Here is a 23,016-nt window from a genome sequence, read left to right on the forward strand (position 1 = left end):
TTTACTATGTAAATTATGCTGTTCTAAAGTGCGCAGACCTACACCGCCATATGCGCATATGGCGGTGTAACTCTTGTTGTGCCCTCGGCAAAACTGCCAATTTTTTGGATTTTTGCTCGCCACTGTATCCTAAACATGAAGGAAGTAGCGCAACACCTAACTTCGTTTCGAGTTTGCCGCCGAAACGAACGGAATAAAGACGTTGACTATGGCATATCTATCGTTTGTAAAGAGACATCACTTGCAGGAATGTGCTAGAAGGCCTCTGGAGCACCTTGAGCCAGTTTTCTCCCTGCTCGGTAGCCAAAGGTCATTCCCGGCCCAATGCTGGAGCCTCCTCCTGGGTAAGCCCCCTTAAAGACACTGTTTTGATCACAACCGACTGCGTATAGTCCCTTGATAGTCTGGCCGTTCTGGTCTAGTACTTGTGCATCGTTGTTTGTTATCAACCCATACAGAGTGCTGACATTGCCGGGGTACAGCGGGAGCGCATAGAACGGACCAGTCACGCATGGTTGAATATTAGGATTTGGTTGAACTTGCGGGTCGCCGTAGAAGCGGTCGTACGCGGTCTCGCCTCGATGGTACTGTGTATCAACCCCTGTCGAAGCGAAGTCATTATACTCAGAAACCGTCCGCATTAACGCTTGGGTAGGGACACCAATTTTCTCCGCGAGCGCGGGAATCGTGGGCGCTGAGATCAGATAGCCTTGTCTCAGTAGCTTCCAAATTGGGTAGGGCCATGGCAATGCCATTCCCATACCGTATTTGCGAAGATGCGTGCGGTCGCCGATGTAGTACGCTTTCTGGATACCCTTCTGGTGCATGGCACTGACAAACTCCTGGTAAGGCTCCGACTCGTTTGCAAACCGTCGACCGTCAGGCCCAACAATGATGGACCCAGGCTTGGATCGATCGATCGCGAAATGTGGAAAGCGGCGTACCGGACCATGCGGGACAGGCAGGAGAGAGATAGGAGCAAAGATGGCATTCGACGGGTTCTTGGGCGGTAGAGCACCGCCGCTGGCAACACCAATTCGCTTGCCGTCTCCTGTGTTGCCTCGTGGGCAAGCACACCATTCATGCGGGACATACTGTTTGGCCTCCTCTGATCTGCCAAAACCACCACTAGCAAGGACCACTCCCTTTCGAGCGTATACCGTGGTCTCTTTGCCTTGACGGAGAACTTGAACACCAGCGACACGCCCGTTCTCGATCACAGGGTCTGTGGCTGACGCATTATTCCATAAGTCCACCCCTTGCTGCTGCACAGAAAACAACAGCCGTCCCACAAGTGCGTTGCCATTGGCCATGTCGGTTCCCTTGCCATAGCGAATCAGGTCTGCAGCGTAGCGAAGCGCTTTCTTCGTCACCTTGACCAGATTCGTGATGCTACCAAAGGGATTGGTCACAACTGGTAACTCCTCTGGGTCTGCTTGCATCGAACCAAATGCAGAGTAGCCCTGTATTGGATAGCGAACCTGCTTGATCAATGGCCCCAGTTGACGTCCATCAAACTTTTCTGTCAGGATCGTGCGACCTGCCGAGGCACCTTTTTTCGAGACATGGTAATCCGGCAAAGGAACAGGCTTAAAGCGAACAGCAGAGTTATCCTCCATCCATTGCACCATCTCCGGAGCTGATTTAAGGAAAACTGGCACTTTCTTGGGGTCGTAGAGGTCTCCCAGCACCTCGTGAAGATAGATATCTGCTTGAGCTGCCGAATCCTGCACACCGATAGCTGCTTGGTGCTTGTTGACCGGTATCCATGCTCCGCCACCAGAGTAAGCTGTTGTGCCGCCAAAATACTGTGTCTTCTCCAAGATCATGACCTTGAGACCATGCTTTGCGGCAACGAAGGCGGTGGTCAAGCCCGAACAGCCAGAGCCGACAACTACAACATCGTAGGTAGCCTCATTCTGAGGAGCTGAGAACGACGTTAGTGGGACCAAGAGTAACACCGACTGCTGGTCGATTCTCGAACGTACCTCGACGGGCCTGACCAATGCTAAAACAACGATAAGTCGACAATATTGTTCCGTCAACGAAACGTGTCAGCCTTAACACGCGGGGAGGGCCAGAGAGGAAAGCCATGATGACTGCCCTTGTATCTTGCAACCAAGATCCGGTCTTCTGCGCGAAGCTATTATAACAGCTTCCAGGGCATTGATAAGATTTGGAGTCTGGGGTCAATCATCAACGGGAATCCATGAGCGAGTAATAAGTCAAGCCCGCCATTCAAGGGAAAACCCCCCCGACTATGTCCCTAACTACCTCCGCTATCGCCTCAAAGTCTTTGGCTTTGTCCTAGTGTAAGATCTAGGTCGAAATACTGAAAGGCTAACAGATCCACTTCTGGCAGGAGGCGGAGAATAGAACACGGGACCTCCGAGCTCGGAATTTTTCGATAGCTATCGAGAAACTATGCTAAAGTCTGCGATATCCTCCATCTCCACCCCATGAGCCTGGCGGATGACATATTTCACATGATCCAGGGTGTCCTCCGCCAAGTACGGTTCCTCACCTCGACCCATGACTTTATCCCAATTCTCCAGAAATCCCTCTGCCGTTTCGGATTTGACCCCGGGGAACGTTGCGAGTGTTTCCCGGGCAGCCCTGTTTGCGCTTGCCGTGAACACCTCACCCGATGATGGGCACTCTTCCGAGGCGAGGCTGATGACGAAGGGAACTACCCCCTATAGCGATATTAGTAAATTCCTGCGAGTTTCCATCAGCTATCATAGTGTGTAGACTACTTACCTCCGGCTGGAAATAAGTCCTTGTAACCTTTTTTGTGCCCTCAGACAGATCTCCCATCCTAGAGGCGGCCGATGGCATGACGCAGTTGATCTTGATGCCATCTCGTGGTGCCCAGCGACCAAGTTCTCGCGTAATGGCAAATACAGCAGCCTTCGAGGCGCTATAAGCACAGTCTCCTCCCGCGCCAAACCCGTAGATGGCGTTCGAGGATGTATTGATGATTCGGCCGTACTTCTGCCTTGCCATCCAAGAGTAGCACGCACTGGTCATCGATGTCGTTCCAAGAGTCGCTATTTCAAGTACTCTCATGAAAGCGCCAGCATCCACATCGTCATGTGGGGACATCTTGCCAGCGATCCCAGCGTTGTTTATCAGAATGTCGACAGTGCCAAACTCCTTGACGGTGTCGGCCACAATTTCCTTGGCTGCAGCCACAGAAGAAACATCGTGGCCATCTGCAATCGCAATGCCCCCGGCAGCTTTGATTTCTTCAACCACCGCTTGTGCGCGAGCACTTGTTCCCGGTTGTCCATCTAGGGTCCCGCCATAGTCGTTGACGACGACCTTAGCCCCTCTCTTTGCCAATTCCAAGGCGTAAAGGCGACCCAAGCCTCCGCCAGCTCCGGTAACAATTGCAACTCTTCCTCGAACAGACATGGTCGTATCAGCTTGCTTATCCTATTGACCTCAGGTGAACGCGTAATCTGTTTTGAATGGGGATAGAACAAGCAATCAGATATCCAGCTATATGTTCCGGGACGACGACTTGATATCTGTCAGTTTTGAGAAGCGCAGCTCGTGGCAATATGGCTCTTCATGGTCGCTGATGTAAGGCATGAAGCTACGAACTCGAGGCCTTACCGGCCCTGGCGGGCAACGTGTATTCTCCCCATTTTTCTGAACATTCATTATTGCGCAACCTGATTTGACCACTTCACCGTCGGTATGATTTCGAATGTGGCAGGGTTGAGATAGAGGAAGGAAAGAGCTCACCCGGTCAGCTGCCTACTCCCCTTGGTGTATTTCCGAGGGTTTGATGTTGAGGACTTCGGGGCATCTTCTTGGCCACCGGTGATTCATGGACTAATTCCCGGAGGGACTCCGTTGTAGTCTAACTGTAGTAAGACTGGCGGTAGTTAGGTCTCCTCTGGGGCCCCGCTGGAGGTTCTGAACCGACATCGTATGACAAAACCTCCTTTGGGACTGGACCAAAAGGGAATACCCTGCCCGCCACTCCGAGTTCAATATTAATGAGATCATGGAAGGGAGATAGGGTTTACTTGACTTGGTGGGTTGGGTCGCCTATAATGCTGACTAAAAGCCATTCCATCACGTGTAAGCCAGGCTTCATTATAATACCTGCAGTCTGTGGCAGCAGGGGGAGTGGTTGTCTTCTGGTTTGTACCGAATACCTCTTGAGGCTAGTCACCCGATCCACCAGCCTCCGTAAGTCGTACGGACCTACTTTCGACGATTGAATACAAGGCGTCGTATTACAAGACAGTCTTGTATTGTTGAGATCTTGTTTATGTCTTTGCTATTGGGTGAGAGCTAGTTCCACTGGGACATAAAGCTCATTGCGCTCGACAGTTCCCGCTCAATACATGCCAGATGATCCGCACTTCTCGGCGTGATATCGACCTTGAAAGGTAATGGACACATCAGAATAGCCGACGTGTATGCGTTCTCGTCGAGATGGATGACCTCGCCAGTTCTAGGATCCTTTGGCTCGGAGATATCAAATGCCCATAGTAGCTTCGCCGCGATCCGCCACATATTCCTTTCTGCCAAGTGCAAGCCAGGGCACATTCTTCTGCCAGCGCCGTAGCCATAATGATGTACAAGCTCAAGTTAGTATCACCATGAGAAGTCACCATGGGAAGTACTTATCTCGGTTATTGTAGTCAGGGCTGACTGCGTACTCGTTCGCTAACTTGGGATGGTCAAGGTAGCGGTCTGGATTGAAATGGTCGTGATTTGGAAAATCTGACTCATCGTGGTGCAAGGCCCATATGCCCACAAAAACCATCGAGCCTTTAGGTATCAGCATTCCCTCGTACTCATCATCTGAAATTGTCAGTATCTTGCTAGCATGGCACTGTGGGTGGGATTAATAGACCTTGGGTGACCATATGAGGAAGACCGGCAGGAGCTCTGTCTCCATCAGCACATTCTATCCTCGGTCGTGAGAGCTAAAGGCCATAGGATTTGACTACTTACGTAGGTCGCCATCTCATTCCCTCTTTAACAATACAGTTGATGTACGGTAGCTTGTCGAAATCTGAAAATAATGGTGCCCTGTCAGTTCCACAAAGAACGTCGATCTCTGCTCTTGCGCGCTGTTGAACGTGGGGATACTTCGCCATGGCTAGAATTAGTGTTAGAATATGGTTCGCAGTTGTATCTGCGCCCGCCTCAAGAAGTTCTCCGAATAGGTTGTTGAAAGCGTGTGTCGATAGAGGCCAGCCTTTCTCATTATATTCGTCGATTTTAGCATCGATAAAACAGTCTCTTTTGTCTCCGCGTGCTCTTCGCTCATCGACGATAGCTCGAGCCTTATCCCACATTTCGTCCATCATTTTGCGACACTTCTCGGCCCTACTCTTCCAACTACCTGGAAGGTATTTCAGAATTGGGAACTCATCGATCGGGGGGTTAGCCCCGGGCTCCTGAACATGAAGCCACTAGAATAAAAGTCAGAAATGATCGAATGAGAAAGGGGGATGTAACAAGATCTTACCAGGTCCATTAGCTCGTAAAAGTCTTTGTACCAGAATGACTCCAGGCTTGTCGCTCGGTGGCCCCAGATAAGAGATCCTGCTACTGAAACAGTGTACAGACGTGCATAGTCGAATATTCTGGATGGATCCTTGAGAATATTATTCATGAATATAACCGCCCTGGATATTGTCAACTTAGTACGTACTCAAACATAGCTGGTGTGAATCATGGAGACATACTCTGCTTCTTGTATCTTCCAATGCTTCTCATCCAGGGACTTGGGGTTCAAGTTTCGCGTCACAACGGTTCGCTTCTCTCTCCACGACGGGCCTTGAGGCTCAAGGGTTAAATGGTCACCATGTGTCACGTAGTTGGAGACGTAATTGAATGGTCGGTCTGAGTAGATGCTCCCTTTCTTCTCCAAGAGGTTGTTAATAGCTCGCCGATCAGAGAGAACAACAATATTCGTGGGACCGATGGTCAAAGAAAAGATAGGCCCATATACATCGGCCCAGGACTTGAACCTGCGCACATTAGCTACTGTCAGAGCTAGACATGTACATCCACCTGTCGTACTTTCTCCCCAGACCCGTGATCGGTATTTGGTGAGCGTTGCCTAGGATTGGGATTGTAGGTGGCCCTGGGGGCATGCGTGGATGTCGACGGCCAACCTGAAACAGTCGGTATAATGGGTAGGAGAAGACTAGAGTAAGGGCAATTAGGACGATAAAAAGGCCCATGTCGAGAGACTAATAAGGCAGGCCACGAACTTAGCATACAGAATATCGCGTTTTCGATAAAACTACGTTCAAGATGTCGAGAAACAGGAGGACGGGATGATGGCGTCTCCTAATATATAATACAACTACTACTTGCGCGTATGTATTTCGCCATCCTTCTAATGCTATAGGCTGAGTAAGGTTGGTGGTTTTGTCTGTAGATCAATATAGGATCGCCCATTCCGAGACTGTCGATGCTGAATAACGAGGTATCCCAGAGACTCGTTTGGCCTCCAATGAGCGTAAGAGTATGTGTACGTTGTACAATTACGGATCTACAGCATAAGGTTACCCCAGATGGTAGGGAAATTCATTTGTTAGCATAAATCTCCGCACTGAACCCCGGAATATACTCCATTTGAAGTTGGCCATGGTAAACGCACCGATGGGTAGGGTCTCTTGAGCCAGCACCAGTCATAATCAGGCCGATTAATACTCCGGCTGATAACCTATGTTACCTCCTTCTGCCATACGCATTACAGCTGTGGAGACAAATGATTCCAATGAGCCTAGACCTTTAGCCTTCTCTCCCTGTTGGGTCAGGGGGCAGTGACACCGTTTACACGGCACCATCCGGAGTATATTTATTGCGTTCCACCGTGGTATCATTACCTGATTCTCCAGAAGAATCACTGTCTAATACACCAGTGTTGATGACTCTTCCCATGTCGTAGTATCTGCAGCTGTGCTGTAAGACAAGCAGTAGGATTGGAGAGCTCACGCGGGAGGTGTCGTCCAAAATCCAGTAAATTAGACTAGGTTTCTCGAGTGAGATAATTCACCTTTATTGCTAGTATATGTTCCTCGGTGTGCGAGTCTAGATCCCCCCACATACTACAGAACGGAGCCCCGTAGAGTGCTCTGTAGCCCACGAGGACATCCCGTTTCTCTTCTCCCTGGGGTATCCCGTCGAATCCCAAATTTGGAGGAGAATTTCCGAGATTTAGAATTTTACGACCCAGCTTCACCCATGCACTGGGCTTATATGGTGGAGGTTAAAGACTCCGTCCTGCTCCCCAGGTCATTGCTAGCGAACCAGGTGCAGGCTGGTCTTAAAACTCTTTGTTTTCGTTGTCAAGGTCTTCAGTTAAGACTCCCTTCCCCCAGCCAGGCTCCAGTTCCTATCTGTCACAAGCAGTGACCATGTCTCCTACTCCTGACCTTGGGGATAGCCATGCCCCTATGAAGCCGCACACAACTTGGATCAACATCATCACTATACTTGCGGCCGCCACGGCAAGTTTCAACTTTGGCTATTCCAACAATGCCATTGCTGGGACGATCGCCCAAGCCTCATTTGTTGAGTACTTCTTGCTGAAGGACCCAACGTCTCGCGTGGGAGGAATGCTTGGAGCGTAAGGACTCGGCCGCCCCTGGCTCCTAGTCACTTTATCTCTGACCTGACTGGCTAGGTTCTTTGGCGGAGGTTTCATTGGAAGTGTGCTTCAGAGCCCCATATCCTCGCGCTTCGGGAGACGACCTTGCAACATGGCGGCCGCTGTCATTATCATGATAGCTGGAGCTCTCCAAGCTGGCAGCGTCCACATCGCAATGTTCCTCGTTGCTCGTGTCCTCAATGGAGTCGGAGCTGGTATCATCATCGCGAATACGCCAGTCTACATGAGCGAAATTGCGCCCGCCCATACTCGCGGTATTCTGGTCAGCTTCCAGGGGATCTCGATCACCGGCGCTACATTTTTTCATCCGTCTTCGCTCTCGCATTCCACTTTGTCGATCATTCTTATCAGTGGCGTTTGCAATATATCATTCTGACCGCAGTTGCACTACTCTTGGTGGTGACCATGTATTTCATCCCAGAAAGTCCTCGGTGGCTCATGGTAAGAGTGGCTCTAATTTTAAGAAAGTGCGACAGCGATGCTAACACCATATCCCAGGACAATGGACGAGCAGATGACGCCTGGGCGGTTCTACAGAAGCTGCACAAGTCAAAGAAAGACCCCACGGCGAAACTTGCACGTATGGAATATATCCAGATCAAGGCGCAGATAGAAGAAGAAAAGGTTTGTTGTATTGAACTCCAGGAAGGCCACATGAATACTAAAGTCGATAGTCTTTACCTTCTGGTTACTGGTATATCCTGAAAACGCCTCACATGCGCAAACGAGCCATCTGTGGATCCATTGTTTGGGTCATGGGCCAATCGACTGGCATCGTTGTTATCGCAAACTTCGCACCACAGCTCTTTGCTGGTCTGGGATACAGTAACGTACTTCAATTGGGGCTTTCCGTCGTCTGGGTCACAGTATGTGCAATCGGAACTTGGCTCAGTGGTCTTCTCATCGAACGTCTCGGCCGCGTGAAGCAACTTGGTAGGTGGCGCCGCATTGACGTCTCATCAAGCTCAATTAACACTATTCTAGCTCTGGGAGGCTATCTCTGCAGTACTTGCCTCATCATCGAGGCAGTCCTCCAGAAATACTACATCGGATCCTCCAACGCAGCAGGTCTCAAAGCGGCCACTGCCATGTATTTCATCTTTGTCTTCATCTTCGGGCTGTTAATTGAGTGTCCTGGCTATACCTACATCGTTGAAATCTGGCCAACTCACCTCCGAAGTGAGGGTGCGACGATCGGCTTTGTCTCCTTCTTCATAATGACCATCGTGTACAACAGCCCAGCGGCGGAAGCCTTTTCAACCATTGGATGGCGCTATTACTTTGTGATGATCGCGGTCTGTATCGTATCCAACACCTTCCTTCTCTGGTATTGTCCTGAGGTAAGATTCAAGCTCCCTTTAAGAGGTGTTGGCTGATGAACTTTGAACAGACTGCCGGATTGACCTTGGAAGAAATTGCAGCTAAATTTGGAGATCATGTGGCTGTGGAGATCTGTGCTATCGACGTCAATAAGCTCGAATTCGAGAAGACCGGCGAAAAGCGAGTGGAAACTGTCGAAGAGGCGTGAGATGGTGCCTCGAAGGTGATCATGTTGCAGTATACCTTATTCCAAGGCTAAGTAGGCAGCAGCAGTCGCGTTGCTGTTCGAGTTTGATGTCAATAGTGTACCGTCTTCTGTTATAGGAAGAATCAACTGAACATACAATTTTGCAATTACAAGGGCTATTAACCAGAAAGGCGATCAAAACATTCTCTCCAAATGGTACATTCATCGAATACAATCACTACGATTCGTAGTCTGACCGAAATTTCCCCAGACACTCGGAGTATACGCACTGGTGTTCAACTAGAACCAGCCGAAGGGAAACTGCGGCCATCTCCAGAAACGTTCGCAGCGCAATGTACGGCCATGGCCTCTCAGTAGTAAAGTTCCACATCATAAGGTTGTCCTTCAATCGACAAGCCCAGGGGTTCGGGAAAGCCCCCTGACACATGACTAATTGTCTTCTGGAAGACACCTCGCAGTTATCATTAGGATCGAAAGAGAAGCGAGCCTGGTTTTCCCCCGAAGTGTGCATTTAACCAAAGCGTGGCAAATGGAGACATGGTCGATTTGGTGGGGCGGACTGATTTCGGTCGATTTACTTGAAGCCCAAATCGAGCGGGCGAAATGTGGGGGTCATGTTCAATTGAACAATCCTCACAATCCATTAGAGAATCTCTGGGAATCCGTTTCACCCAGTCAAACTCAAAGATGACGATGTCTTCTCTTGTGAAGGGCAATGGTCATATGCTTCCCTTTCCCTTGCTCAATCTGTCAATCAGACAATTGTACAACACACTTCTCGAACACTATGGCAGACCAATCACAAGTTATCCAGCTTATTATAGTCCCTCATCGACCGGTACACACCGATGCGGAGATCAATAAGGACCTGGCTCCAGGCTTTGATATACTACAAAGGTCTGCATGAGACACTCGATTCCCAGTCGATTGCAACGAGACTCACTGACGCGCTATGAGCAGGGCCAAAGGACTACAAGCCATATGGAGAGGGAGAAAGCATGAAGACCGCCACACCCAGGTTGCCCTCCTTTTATGGGAGAGCCTAGAGGCAAGCCATGCGTTCTTCACAAGCTCCGAATACAGCAAGTTTCACAAAGTCATTCAGCCCGCGATGAACGGGAGGAAAATTGAATGGCAGAACCATGCTTCAATTAAAGCAGGCGGACTTAGCGACAAGGAGCATTTGACCAAGACACTTCAGTCACCCGCAATCGAGGTCGCCCTGACGAAAGTCGTCGAAGGTGGCGTGCAAGGCTACTATTCCCAGTTTCATAAGATTGTCGTCCCCATCCTGGATAACGACCCTGGGTGCGATGGACATTTCATCAGTCCTCTACTGGAAAACCCCCAGAACCAGCTTCTTTTGATCAACTGGAAGTCCGTGGATGTACGTATGGCCTCCTCTTACTTCGACTAGACTGTGAAAGCTAATGGACCTAGGCTCATCATGAAGATTTTGAGAAAAAGCCAACGTTCAAGGCATGTATTGATGGGCTCAAGGATTATTATGCTGAGTTTGTTATCCCCTGGCATATCGTGGGGCTTCAGTTGATTCAAAGTGGACCTTAATTAAGAAGGCGCACCATGATAGCTTTTCCCTTCTCCTATTGGAGTCCCCTACTGAAGGTAGCATTAGTTATTATCTAGGTATAAGGGTGAAAAGCGAATCGTTCACCTCTTCTAGATCCATCTTATATGTAGGTTAGTCAGTATAAGGTCGATGAGATAACTAAGACCTGATTACTAACAGTGTCACGAACACCCACGTGACACTGGACACTCGGCTTAGACCACTAACTAAGGAGTTAGGCCGCCAGCTAAGTAGCTAGCTTACCGTATATATATAGTAAGAGGGGTCGTACCTATTAACCTTGAAGCCTCTTTAAGCGTTGACATCTCTATCTATAGGCTAGTTATCTATCATTATTAATCCTATATTACGAGATGCTTTACACGTGAGGTGCCATAGTAAACCCGAGGTAGTTTACTTAGTGATATAGTAGTGGAGCGATGTAGTAGAGACGAAACTAAGAGTATAGTACGCGGGACTATACGTAAAGTACTTAACCGAGAGGAACTCGATTATTTATGAACGAGGTTAACTACGCTTTCTATAGAAGCGGATCTAGCTAACTATATACTTTAGGTAGGTTTTCTATTTAAGTAGGTCTAGGCATTATAGTATTATAGCTATTACATTCCCTTAGCGTATAACGGTACTCCGCATATAATAGTGTATCTCCTTTTTTAGTTATTACGTAATCGGGGTTAGCCTTACCGACGAGGCTACTTCTCGCTTAACCTTCCTTTCCTTATGCCCTTAGGTGGTCGTATGAAGGTCGGTTCGTAACATCCTATAGTATATACATTTACCCTCTAGTTAGCTAACTGGTCCGATAAACAGCTACTTCATAAGACTTTAAGTGAAGTTAACTATAGCGATGTTAAAGGTGGTTGACTGTCAGGAACAGCCTATATAGATAGGTAGAGTATGGCGATAGGTAAGGGGTAGGTATAGGTATTCCTTGATCATATATCTTAACTAAGACTTAAAGCATGAGGGAAGGGAAGCTTCCCTATTATAATAGGAGAATCTACAGACTGGAGCGTAATTAGTGGAATTTACCTATATAATGCATAGGTAGACACTCCTACCTTCTAACTAGCTAGATCTAAGACACTAGGTCTAAGAGTTCTTTTCCTCTAAGATCCTACTGAGCGTATTCTCATGTTTAGCGCTAGATTTCTTGCGGGTAAGAGACCCACTTCAGACGTGTAGCGCGAAAAACTGCGGGTTAGCGTGTGTAGTGAGAGATGAAAACGCGTAGCGCCGAACGCGAGCTCGCAGCACAAGACCCGTTGGAGAGGTGTAAGTATCGTGTGTTTGGCCCGGTCATGGCTGCCGAGAAGCGAATAACTCTGTTGGATCAATGGAGCCTCATTCTCGTCTGCCCAGAGCAAGCGTTAATATGCTGCCACTGCCAGAATGCCTTGAGAATCGGTGCCGATTACGTGTTGCAGCATATCGCAAGTCATCAGAGCGTGGAATTAATCAGCCGTGATCGTCTAGAACGCCATCCCAAGACCCTTGAGCTGAACGACGCAGCACAGCTAACTCCTCGTAAAGACGGATCGCCCTGTGATCCGTCTTTAAGGATTCAGCCTGGCTACGCGTGTCGACGCTGTCCCGTCTCCAGTCGATCTCCAACCTCAAGCGAGCAAACCCTTTTTTGGCACTTGTCGTCTCAGCATGGCATTTCAAAACGTCAAGCCCGAGCCATGCGCGACTGTGATAGAGTGTCTTCCAATGCTGGACCAGTGGTGGCGTATATCGTTGTCAGTGTGGATTGTTCACTCCACGGTATCTTACAGTACCAGTCTTGAGTTAACTCCACCTCGCCCTCGCAAAACTCGCCGAACTACGATGCTTCCATCCCAAGAGCTCTCAGAGAGACCCATGTTACCGAACCTTCTACTTCAGATCCATGCGCAAGAACGGACGCGTTTACAAAAAGTGGATGCTACGCCCATGTCCTTGGAAATGGCTGGACAGGAACTATCACTTATTCGACCGTGGCATGAACGAACCCGTTGGTACGAGAAATACCGCGATCGTCCGCGTGATGTCCTCTATCGGTTAGCTCTATTGCCGGACCGTGATGGTCGGTAATTCAGAAAGCACTTCGGGACCGTGGGCGACCAGGAGCTCTGGAGTTCTGCCGAAGATGAGGAAAGGATCCACCGCATACTATAACACGTTGACGTTGCTTTTGATCGTTGCGAGGAGACTGTGCGACGCACTGGCCACCCAATTTTATGCTGGCTTCGAAGTCGATTCCCTTCCCGGCCCTTCAAAGCTCCTTTCCAGCTCGTCGGACAGGACGAAACTCGCCGCAAGTATCGACGGCGTTGGAGACAAGTTTTGGGTGTAGGACTCCGGAGCGTTCGGTTCCAGCCATCGGTTCTTCGCGCATTAGGCATTCCGGTCACCGCAGCCCAGATCACAGTCATCAGGAAGCTATGATCCATCATCTCGAGTCAACCAGACTTACGCCTGAATCCATCAGAGATCGAAGTGGATAGAGGTGAAGAAGATAGGGAGGAAGGTGAAGAAGATGAAGAGGAAGAGAATGACGAAGGCGACGAGGATAACGATTATATCCTCGACGACCGCGCCGAAGATGCTAGCTTGCCTATACCTCTGGTTAACAATCACAATACCGGAAGCGACATTCTGAGCGAATTGGTCTTCAAACTTAGCATCTTACTGTGTCGGGACGAATTTACAGATTGACAGCCTTCCTCCAGCGGCCCCGTTTACATCAGCGGTATTCTCGCCTTCACAACCGATGGAGCCGGGTTTCAGACTCCTCGTCTTTATACGCCCACAATATCTGCATTAATTCATCTTCAGCTCCTTCTGTTTCTCGAAGATATTCTTCCGTGTCGCCAATATCCACACCTGAAAATCCCTGTTCGACTGGGCCGAGATTACTTGGAAATTCTCAACTCAGTTCGATGCCGGTACATGTGTGCCGGCTCCTTGACACCCCTAGGCGAGATGATTAGCCTCCTTGACTACGGCAGAAGTATGCTCCGTTTAGAACTGCCGGCATTCTTTGTGCGATGGAGCGATGATCGCCAGACCATCTTCTTCGATGATCACAGCCTCCGCATGGATCAATTTCGATGTTTTGCCCGGTCGCTCTCTGATTCCGCCGCAGATTTATACGATCAGCTGATGCGCCAATGGCGACCCGAAGTATCATTAGAGGGTATCAAGGATAGCTTCAGCAATAACACTCCAGAATACTCGTTCGTCTATGATCCAGCCAACCGATTAAACGATGTATATCTTCAGCTTTACACCAGTGTTTGCGGTATGGGCCCAAACGCGCTGATTCAATACGGTGAATGGGATCTTCCGGCTGTTATTGAGTATCTTCAACTACACGATCGAGCGCTCCGCGCCTTAGGGCAACAAGCTATGGCCACCAACGACGGGGGAGTGCCTCGTCTCGGTGAGATGTTTACCATCCTATTACGAAATGGTCCGATGAGCCCGCGTGGCGTTTACGTCTATGACGGGACGATGATGACTTTCGTGCGATATACCAAAGCCCAACGCAACACTAATCGCGAATTTTGTGTAGCGCGGTTTTCGTCACCTTCACTTCGTTGTGTATACGTTCGGCCGTTGATCAACATGCTTTTAACGTACCTACCACCAACGATCTCCTATTTTCCACCAATCCGGTGGTTGCTCGACAAGCCTCTTATCGCCATTGGACGACTAATGATCTTACTTCCGCTTTCCGCCAGAGTAGCAATTGCATTCTTGGGTATCCAATGGGCTCTCGGTTACTTCGTCAAGTGATGATTGCCATCACCGAAACGCATGTTCGAGAGAACGCCCGTCCATTCAATCGTTACGATGACTGTAGCGTCGATGCCCCAGCTGATGTAGCATTTTCATGGCAGAGTGGACATCGACCGCGGGTGCGAGCGTCGAACTATGGTCGAGATGGTGCCTTCTCTCACATTGTCGACGCTGCTCTTCTGGAGGCATATCGCAAGGTGTCTTTCCGGTGGCACAATTTCCTTAGAGTTTCCAGCCCACCCGCGAAAACAGGTTCCAGAATTCCTTCCACGAATCACGTCTCAAGCCAGGACCAAATCATTTCTAGCTCGATGCCGTCATAGCGAAATATATACGCTCAACAGGGAGTCGCTCGAAATCCGCTCGCGGAGATTAACATCAACGATATCTCCATTAGTCAACAACACGGTCATTCCACAGCCTTCAACTCTAGCTCAAGAGAGCGGCCCGAGATGAGCATTCGGTCTCCCAAGAACCACCCATATCCTGAAGTTGAGGTCCAGGCTCGAACCGAATCATGGCGGAGGCAAAACCCATTATCAACCTAGTAAGACTAGCTCGCGCACAATGTCGTATCAGTCTACATTCTGTTAATGAAGGCCAATATACCCCCCAGGAGGCATTCGGCAGTCTCTTCATCCACCTCCCGCAATATCGCGTGATCATCTACGACGCATACCCCGATCCATTTGCGGTAGTTCCCTCCCACGTAGAAGCCCACATCAGAAAGCACCACCCTCACATCCCCCCAGCCGTTCGTAAAAGTATAGTGCAGTATATCGGAACCCTATCATATTTAGCCCATCAACCAGAGCAGGTAATATGCCCAGCTATCACGAGTGGACGTATCCAAGCCTTACCAGTATTCGAAAGGGGTATGGTATGCTTGATGTCACAAGTAGACGGCCAGCCGTGCTACTACACTTGCAACGACAGCGACAACAGTATAAAAAGACATTGTAGGGAGGGACACGGATGGGTCAATCCACAAAGCCGTGGCGGAAATGTCAAGTCGAAAAAGAGATACCGACCTGAAAATCCGTGGCTAGTCAATCAGCATTGTCAACGGTTTTTCCGCGAAGGAGCATGGCCACGCTTCTTTCCGATCGAGGTGGATCTAACAAATCGAATTCCCGTTGATGGTACAAGAGAGGACGAAAGACTTGATGTAGAGGATAGAGATGAGTGGATTAGTGCGAGGCAGTGATAGTGGATAGACAGTGGATGCAATACAAAATAGGAGGTGGTAATATAGGCGATAATCCGACGTTACGGCAGAAATATCAGACGTGTATAGGGGTATTAGATGTATGTAGGGAGGGCACTGGTACCATACCTTGTTTGCCGCTACGGCCGAGGACGCTTGGTTTTGGATGTTTCGTAGAGAAGGCTAAATGTCAGATCAGATTGATAGCTCGAGCTGAGGAGCAGAGCTAGAGCCGATGTCCTTTAGTGTCCCCCGAGTGATGACGAATCCGATGCGCTGATATAAGCTGCCTTGGACAGTAGAATGACTGCGGACATAAGATCTCATTGTCTAAAGGGTCGCCTTCTCCTTTCCCGGGTAGAAAATGCAATCTTGCGAATGCGATTCGGCGAAGCGACTCATCACATACAACAATGGGAAGTCAGGAGCCCCCATCCCTCTTAATGCGAAGTGCAGGTCGCCGAGATGATGCGACGACACGATGAGAGACTGACCCACATTGAGGAGGAACAAAGACGATACGCTCAAGCTGCCTCCCAGTTATCTCGTCGTCGCTCCTTCGGTCTTTCGGCTGGCTCGAACACGACAACGAGTACAGATCGAGGAACGGCGAGCCCTCGAAGCGTGAGCGCGAGCGGCCGAGGAAGCCCAGCAGTGAGAACGAGCGCGACTGGAGGCACAACGCGTCTGGCGGGAAGAGCATACCCGTATTCAGGCGGAGAAGGCACGTTTCCAACGAACCGTCGTTCTATGTATCAGCTATATGGCAGTTGAATCCCATCCTCGCAGTCCGGGAGTCAAGAGGTCCTCGGCACGATTTTCTCCAATCTAGCCAGGAGTTCCTCGATGTCCCAAGTAACATACGGCAGTCAGGTGGTAGGAGATTTGCCTCGGGGGAATTCACCCTCACAATAAACTCTGCAGCACAGAATACCTGGAAACAGTGGAAGCTAGCGATGAGGACGGCAAGAGGTTACTTTCTGTAGCCAGCTCACATACAAATTAAGGAGGTGATTGGATGCAAAGCGCACCCAATGGTCGCCCATGCAGTTTTGCAGTGAGCAAACACCTCCCCCTCCCGTCTTTGTCTAGTCTCGCCTCGTCAGCAAGATGGTACCTTGAAAACACTTGCAAAAGCTGCACCTCAATCGCTTGCGCTTGGAATCTTCCCATCCCTCTGTCTTTATTCCGCGACCACCTACCTCGCCGCTCAGATTCAAAGATGGCAGCGACTTATTCTTCTTACCAAAAGTGGGGCGCACACCCTTTTCCGGAACTCCCTCCCATACTACCATCCCAGAAGCATTTGCTGGCCATCCGCACCTCCGCTCTCAAGGCCGGCGAGAAGGACGACATCCTCAAGATTATTGATGCCTCCTACGTAACCTCGTATAATCGGTTGGCAAGAGATAGACCGACAATCCTGGTTCCAGGTATGTGAACTTCCTCACGAACGGCTTCGTCTGATTCCTCCCAGGCAGCTCTCCAAGATGGGCACCTCTAGTCCATGCTCCAGCTCTAAAGCAGGACAGAGGCACATATTTCAGAGACAAGAATGCCTCTCAATATGCCCCATATCCTACGGAGCCTGGCGTTCGCGCCATATTCACGATGAAACCTGACTTCGATGGACAAGAGGTTGATGTATTTGCCTGCGGCAACACGATGGGTTCTTTGCTTGCCTTCATTGGGGAGCGAGACAGAACTTTCAGATTCGTGGCTGAGAGGTGGGAATCACGTTGTTCCTGATCAGGAAGGAAAACAATCCTCGTGACACCATTCCCGACGTTCGTGGCTATGGGCATATGTTTCCTGAAGCCTATACCAACTGGGACCCAGCTTGTATTGGATCCCAGTCTCACCAACGATTGGTATCATATTCTTTCGGGGGACTGAATCTTGGGGTCAGATCTGAGACAGACGGATATTTCCCACGGAAGCTGGAAGATGACAATCAGGCCAAACGCCCTGTAAGTCACACTGCCTCTGGGAACAGTAAGGACGTTGCCTCTGCATTTGCTCGAACTAAAGTTTTCTCGGATGACGTCCCTTCAGACCTCACCGACTCCAAAGCACTGAAAGTTTGTCACGGGGAACATGTCTGCCCACAAGAGTCCATTTTCGATCTAAAGACAAGAGCACCCCATAACTGTATGGATATGAACGAAATGCATGTCCGACTATGGGTTAACCAGGTCCCAAACTTCATCGTCGCTTACCACGATCGAGTGCTTTCAAGGACGTCCAAATCAAGGATGTTCGAGCAGGTGTGGAGGACTGGGAGGATAACAAAAAAGAGACTTTGGAGCGTTTGAAGGAAGTATTGAACCTACTGGATGTCGTCGCCCAGAAGCAGGTGAACTGGAGAATCGAAATTCCCAGGGTTGCAAAAGGCAACTTGGCAGTTTGGTCCGATACGTCAGGCAATGCATCATGTTCTTCCCCCGGAGCTGCGTGCCAAATGGCTAGGAGAGAAGAAGATAGTTTTACTGTATCGGAAGACTTCTGTGACTCAAGTGCTGAGGTAGGAGGGTGTCATCAGCTTCTGGCCCTGGTAATTAAGTGCTCTTGAATTGGAAATTGTACCAACTTCTTCGAATCGCTACAAACTGCGGAAACATCACGGAAGGATACTGAGCGCTTTCTGAGCAGCAGCAACAATCGCAACATCAGAAGTATCGTAGCCGTCAACTTGAACACAAGTCTTTTCATCAACTAACAAGATGCACTGAAATTTCTCCGCCGGATCAGCCACCTTGCTGACTTTATACTCAGTAGTTTGTGCACCTGTCTTCCAATCCACTTTCGTCCTTGGATGAACAACATCAATATTTTCATCCAAGACGCGCCGGAGATATTTGATGAGGCCAATGTAATCGAGCCAAGTTGAACACTTTTCGAGAGACCCCTTGGAATCTACGTATATGGCTCCTACCAAGCTCTCGATAATGTCAGAGAAGAATTTCTCAGGCCGCAACATAGACAAGTCAAGCCAGGGATATTCCGAGCTGTCGTCGAGCTGCCGTCGGATGCTTCCACCTAGTTTCTCGAATCGATCGAGGCTATCAATTCGACGATCCCGGACCACGTCATTGTGACTGCGCATGAGTTGCCACAGATAAATGTTGGTCGTTTCTGTCTCAATATTAAACTTCCCGTCAGGTTGTTGTTGTTGCACGAATTCAAATTCTTCGGTACGATAGAATTCCATACAGAAGAATCCAAGCAAATGGGCATTTACCATCGCTGATTTGACACGGGTCATCACTCCTGGTGACCGTGATGACACCTTATGCGTCATGAGCTGCGAGGCGATGATTGAATCGAGTACCGCGTCTCCAAGGAACTCAAGTCGCTGATATGATTGGGAGAATCGATCTCTTTCGCAGGAAGGGTGCGTCAACGCCTCGACCAACAGACAAGGGTGGCGGAACTCGTATCCGATAACGCTTTCAAACCTGTCTTGGTTGGCGATCATTTGCCCCTTGTCTGTCTGGACTGCGAAGGAGAGCTTTCCATTGTCCAGACCAGGGAGCAGATGGCGAATGCAGGTTTCCGCTGAGCCAAAACCTCCATCGACAAAAGCAGCCCCAATGAGGGCTTCGACAACGTCCGCCAGGACTTTCATGCGGACCGTTCGAGCGGCACATGAGGATTTGGCCATCATGTCCGATATGAATATTGGCGACCACCTCTTCCAAGATATAGGAGTCGTCCTGATAAATGTTGACAAACCTGCTTTCAACGCAGCCTTGGCCAGATACTGGTTCGACACCAACACGGCCCTTTTCAGCGTGAGGTACCCTTCAGGCCAATTCTTGTGGCGGTCATACAGCTGTATAGACACGACTAGCTTTAGGATCGAATCTCCGAGAAATTCTAGCGTTTCGTAATTCGTACACCACTGCACGCTCGGTGGGGTGATGGCGGTGATGACGAGATCTAGGGATCGGAACGGGATTTCTTTCAGAACTGTTTGGCACATCCGGTCCGCGATCCACGCGTTCGCGATATGTTGGAGGATCGTGGGGAGCAGAAGGCTGAGCCGTGCGATTTCCACGGGGAGACGGTCTATAGTGCATTCATCGAGGGGATAGTAGTTGAGCTTCGGGTGTTCTTCCTTGTTGTCGCTCCTGATCTTCAGTTTTCCCGCCCCAGAATACTCAGGGGGAGAAATCCTGAAATTTCTTCTACTTGGAAGTGGAGTGCATGTAATTTGATGCAAATTTGAGGTTGCAGTATCCTTATTTACCGTCCACGAGTTGAAAATCTGGGGCTGTCGTCCTTCTGTCGTGTGCCGGACGAATCCCCGAGGGATCAGGCTGCGAGAGACGCTCACAAGCTCCAATGCCTTAATTCTCCCTTTGTTAGCAGTAAGCCAAGTCTGCAGCATCATGTCTTCCATGACTGGCGTAAAAAGAGCTAGGAAGTCAATTCTGTCGTCCGAGCTGTAGTCAGAATGCGTCGAGCGGCTAATGATATGCGTCACTTTCCTCATGAGATCCCTGTCAGTCGGAGTGATGAATCTTCGTCTGCGATCGTGTTGAAATGTCATATAGACAGTCGCATCCGCGGTCAACTGCACCCTCAGTGGCTGTAGATCAGGCAATTCACAAGGAAAGGCGAGTTTCATTGTGACAGGCGGCCTCTCGGTGCGTTCATGGAAATTGAACTGCACCGCAAGATCGTATACATACGTCGATGACCAGGCTTGAGCGACAAGCTGCCACGGACTGTATTCCAGGTCTATGTCGACTTGGGATCCAAGCTTGTCCAAGACGTCCAGCTGCATCTCAAAATCATGGGAGAGTGGCAACAAGTTCTCGTTGAGAAGGCCGGCAGAGTACAGCCCGGTGTAAGCTTGAAACGCGGCGTCTTTCGCTGCATTTTTCTCCGTCTTCCATTTATGGAGACTTGTTGCAACACGAACCGAGGCGTCTACACAGTTTGGGAGGGTGACGACTGCAGTGATCTCCTCTGATCCAGGCGGCTCTTGCTTGTATGAGAACATTGGTCGCATATCGGTGAACGGTTCGACGGGCAGCTTAGCACAGAAGTGGTGTAAATGGGCCATAGTGTCCTCGGCGGTGAGCGTTGCACTGTCCTGTTGTTAGAGAGATATTCTCCGATAAGAGGATAGACTTACCCGGTCGTTGATGATTTGAGTGAGTAATCTACCCGCTCACTTTGCTCTAGATGTAGTGTTGTTACTCTCAATCTTGAGGCATCCTGATACAAGCGCTGTAAGTCGTCCTCGAGTGTTTTCCACGCTGCCAGCCTATCTTGGGATTCCTCTTCCGAAAACATCAGCGCGAACACGGACTTTTCCTGTCGAGCCCGGCCCCGCCGTTGAATGAAAGACTTCAAGTTTTGTGGGAGGTCAAAGCAGATGACAAGGTTGCATGCTCGTACATCTATGCCTTCCTCCAAGGCATTGGTTGCAACAATCACATTTTTGGCTCGCGCGCGGAAACTGGCGAGGGTTTGCAGCTGTTCCTTCATGTCGAGGAGTTCAGGCAAATTGTACTTTTTACTCCGATTCTGAGACATGCCAACAAATGCCGCACACTGAAAACTTCCGCTGGTGGAGGGATGGGCCGAAAGGAGCTGGCTTAGGAGACCAGTTATCACTCGCTGTTGAACAAATATTATAGCGGTGCTTTGGCTCGCGTCTCTTGATCCAAGGAAGGATAGTAGACAGGCCATTTTCTTTGAGACGTTGTTATGACTTGGTGCAATATCGTACTGAAGCTGCGAGAGCACAGGATCTTTGCAGAGGAGTTTCGTGAGAACTCGATGCTCCTGATCTGTCCAGCTGAATAAGAGACCAGTGTTGTGCCCACCCGACTTTTCTAAGACTTTGATCGATTCCAGAATGAATAAGTCGGTGGCCCAAGGCCCCAACTCGTTCAAAACGTGGTGTGCCTTGGTTCGAAACTTGGCAAGTTGCTCTTTCCACGGAAGCTGGGGTATGCTTTTAGATCGTAAAGCGTCAGTAGGCGCCGGAGAGACAGCCTGAGCTGAGCATATTTGTCGTAGCCTCTCTAGAGCAGTGCTGGCATTGGCCAGGCAGTCGATTTTGTATACCAGAGGGACCAAGTCTGGTCGATGAACAAAGCGAAACAACTCGTCACGATGGAGTTTTGTTGTCACTGCGATGGCGTCAAGATTGCGTTCGACCGTGCTGAAAAAGGTTAAGTCAACGAATATATTACCATCAGGGAGACAGACTTCATTTCATGGAGCTTTGACCGCACAATGGGCGTTGCGGTGAGACCCAATACACGTGGAACTTGATCAGGATGCTCGCTTTTCTTGGGATAGTAGAAGTTGGCCATGATCTTGTTTGCAGGATGTTTTCGAATACAGTGATGCGCTTGTTGATACCTCAGTCAGTCTCAGGTCAGTCCCAGGACAAAGAAGTGTGTACCTTCGTCGAAGACCAAGAGAGCTAGGTCTTTAATCTTCACAAATGAATGTGCGAGAGCTTCCTCGAGGATTTTGTGGGTTGACACCATCACACGGACGCCATCTAGTGCCGCATCCCAGATGCGCTGCTCGCTCCACCGATCCACATTATCGTTGCCGATAAGGAGTTTGATTCTCACTGAGGGGAGGCCAATGCGGAGGGCATTATATTGTTGCTCACATAGAGCAACATGAGGCGCAAGAAACCAGACAAGCAGTGTGATGGTCAGCCTATTATATCCCAATCTTCCTACCTGGCTGGTAACTGACCTTGTCCAATGGGCAGCGCTCTAGCTCAGCCATTATTCGAAGCAATGCACTGAAATGTGTGAGTCGAAGTTAGATGTTTCGATCGCGCTCTTACATATGCGTTTTCCCGCTCCCTGTATCCATCTATGAACTTTGGATCAGCGCGGAATCTTATATTCTCGAGGATTGATTACCGCCACTATAATATTCTCCTGCATGCTTCTTTCGAACATCTCTAGTTGGTAGCTACGGGTGCGCGCGGTGATTTGGTCCATGGTGAGGTTCTAGAAACCCGGCCGCGAGAAAACAAGGTATATGGGAAAGTGGCTCTCAAGCTCTGACGAGCAGGGTACAAGTGTGTTTGAGTAAAGCCAAGTACAGTTTCTGCAAGCTCGTTGATTCATCCCTTGCATCCTTGAAAATTCAAGCGGAAAATTGTAGCAAACATGAGAGTGTTGATATAGCGTGTACCCTCAACCCAACACAGTGTCTTGTGCGTGGCTTGTCGATCGACCTCTCTCGAATCA

General features: G+C 49.5%; 8 protein-coding genes across 8 annotated transcripts; 4 read left to right on the plus strand and 4 right to left on the minus strand.

The window, feature by feature from the left end:
- Positions 1–254: 254 nt before the first annotated feature.
- AYO21_11756 (hypothetical protein) lies at positions 255–2,094 on the minus strand (the record flags this gene model as incomplete). The annotated part of the gene is made up of 2 exons (XM_022661640.1): positions 255–1,927; positions 1,989–2,094. The coding sequence occupies 2 exons, from the start codon at positions 2,092–2,094 to the stop codon at positions 255–257; spliced, it is 1,779 nt and encodes a 592-aa protein (XP_022506039.1).
- A 317-nt stretch (positions 2,095–2,411) lies between these two features.
- On the minus strand, positions 2,412–3,417 carry AYO21_11757 (hypothetical protein; the record flags this gene model as incomplete). The annotated part of the gene is made up of 2 exons (XM_022661641.1): positions 2,412–2,696; positions 2,761–3,417. 2 exons carry the CDS (start codon positions 3,415–3,417, stop codon positions 2,412–2,414), a joined length of 942 nt encoding a protein of 313 aa, XP_022506040.1.
- An 894-nt stretch (positions 3,418–4,311) lies between these two features.
- Positions 4,312–6,221, minus strand: AYO21_11758 (hypothetical protein; the record flags this gene model as incomplete). The annotated part of the gene is made up of 7 exons (XM_022661642.1): positions 4,312–4,573; positions 4,647–4,827; positions 4,880–4,914; positions 4,981–5,444; positions 5,501–5,660; positions 5,721–6,005; positions 6,058–6,221. The coding sequence occupies 7 exons, from the start codon at positions 6,219–6,221 to the stop codon at positions 4,312–4,314; spliced, it is 1,551 nt and encodes a 516-aa protein (XP_022506041.1).
- Positions 6,222–7,403: 1,182 nt separating this feature from the next.
- Positions 7,404–9,185, plus strand: AYO21_11759 (hypothetical protein; the record flags this gene model as incomplete). The annotated part of the gene is made up of 7 exons (XM_022661643.1): positions 7,404–7,615; positions 7,673–7,919; positions 8,009–8,098; positions 8,156–8,281; positions 8,332–8,590; positions 8,642–8,997; positions 9,048–9,185. The coding sequence occupies 7 exons, from the start codon at positions 7,404–7,406 to the stop codon at positions 9,183–9,185; spliced, it is 1,428 nt and encodes a 475-aa protein (XP_022506042.1).
- Positions 9,186–10,137: 952 nt separating this feature from the next.
- Positions 10,138–10,602, plus strand: AYO21_11760 (hypothetical protein; the record flags this gene model as incomplete). The annotated part of the gene is made up of 1 exon (XM_022661644.1): positions 10,138–10,602. The coding sequence occupies one exon, from the start codon at positions 10,138–10,140 to the stop codon at positions 10,600–10,602; it is 465 nt and encodes a 154-aa protein (XP_022506043.1).
- Positions 10,603–12,910: 2,308 nt separating this feature from the next.
- AYO21_11761 (hypothetical protein) lies at positions 12,911–14,562 on the plus strand (the record flags this gene model as incomplete). The annotated part of the gene is made up of 3 exons (XM_022661645.1): positions 12,911–13,082; positions 13,253–13,431; positions 13,483–14,562. 3 exons carry the CDS (start codon positions 12,911–12,913, stop codon positions 14,560–14,562), a joined length of 1,431 nt encoding a protein of 476 aa, XP_022506044.1.
- A 2,432-nt stretch (positions 14,563–16,994) lies between these two features.
- Positions 16,995–17,521, plus strand: AYO21_11762 (hypothetical protein; the record flags this gene model as incomplete). Its single annotated transcript, XM_022661646.1, has 2 exons — positions 16,995–17,205; positions 17,250–17,521. 2 exons carry the CDS (start codon positions 16,995–16,997, stop codon positions 17,519–17,521), a joined length of 483 nt encoding a protein of 160 aa, XP_022506045.1.
- Positions 17,522–18,392: 871 nt separating this feature from the next.
- Positions 18,393–22,543, minus strand: AYO21_11763 (hypothetical protein; the record flags this gene model as incomplete). Its single annotated transcript, XM_022661647.1, has 5 exons — positions 18,393–20,871; positions 20,919–21,956; positions 22,004–22,148; positions 22,203–22,379; positions 22,495–22,543. The coding sequence occupies 5 exons, from the start codon at positions 22,541–22,543 to the stop codon at positions 18,393–18,395; spliced, it is 3,888 nt and encodes a 1,295-aa protein (XP_022506046.1).
- Positions 22,544–23,016: the final 473 nt, after the last annotated feature.

Source organism: Fonsecaea monophora, assembly GCF_001642475.1.
Source record: "Fonsecaea monophora strain CBS 269.37 chromosome Unknown Scaff181, whole genome shotgun sequence".
NCBI classification, from domain to species: domain Eukaryota; kingdom Fungi; phylum Ascomycota; class Eurotiomycetes; order Chaetothyriales; family Herpotrichiellaceae; genus Fonsecaea; species Fonsecaea monophora.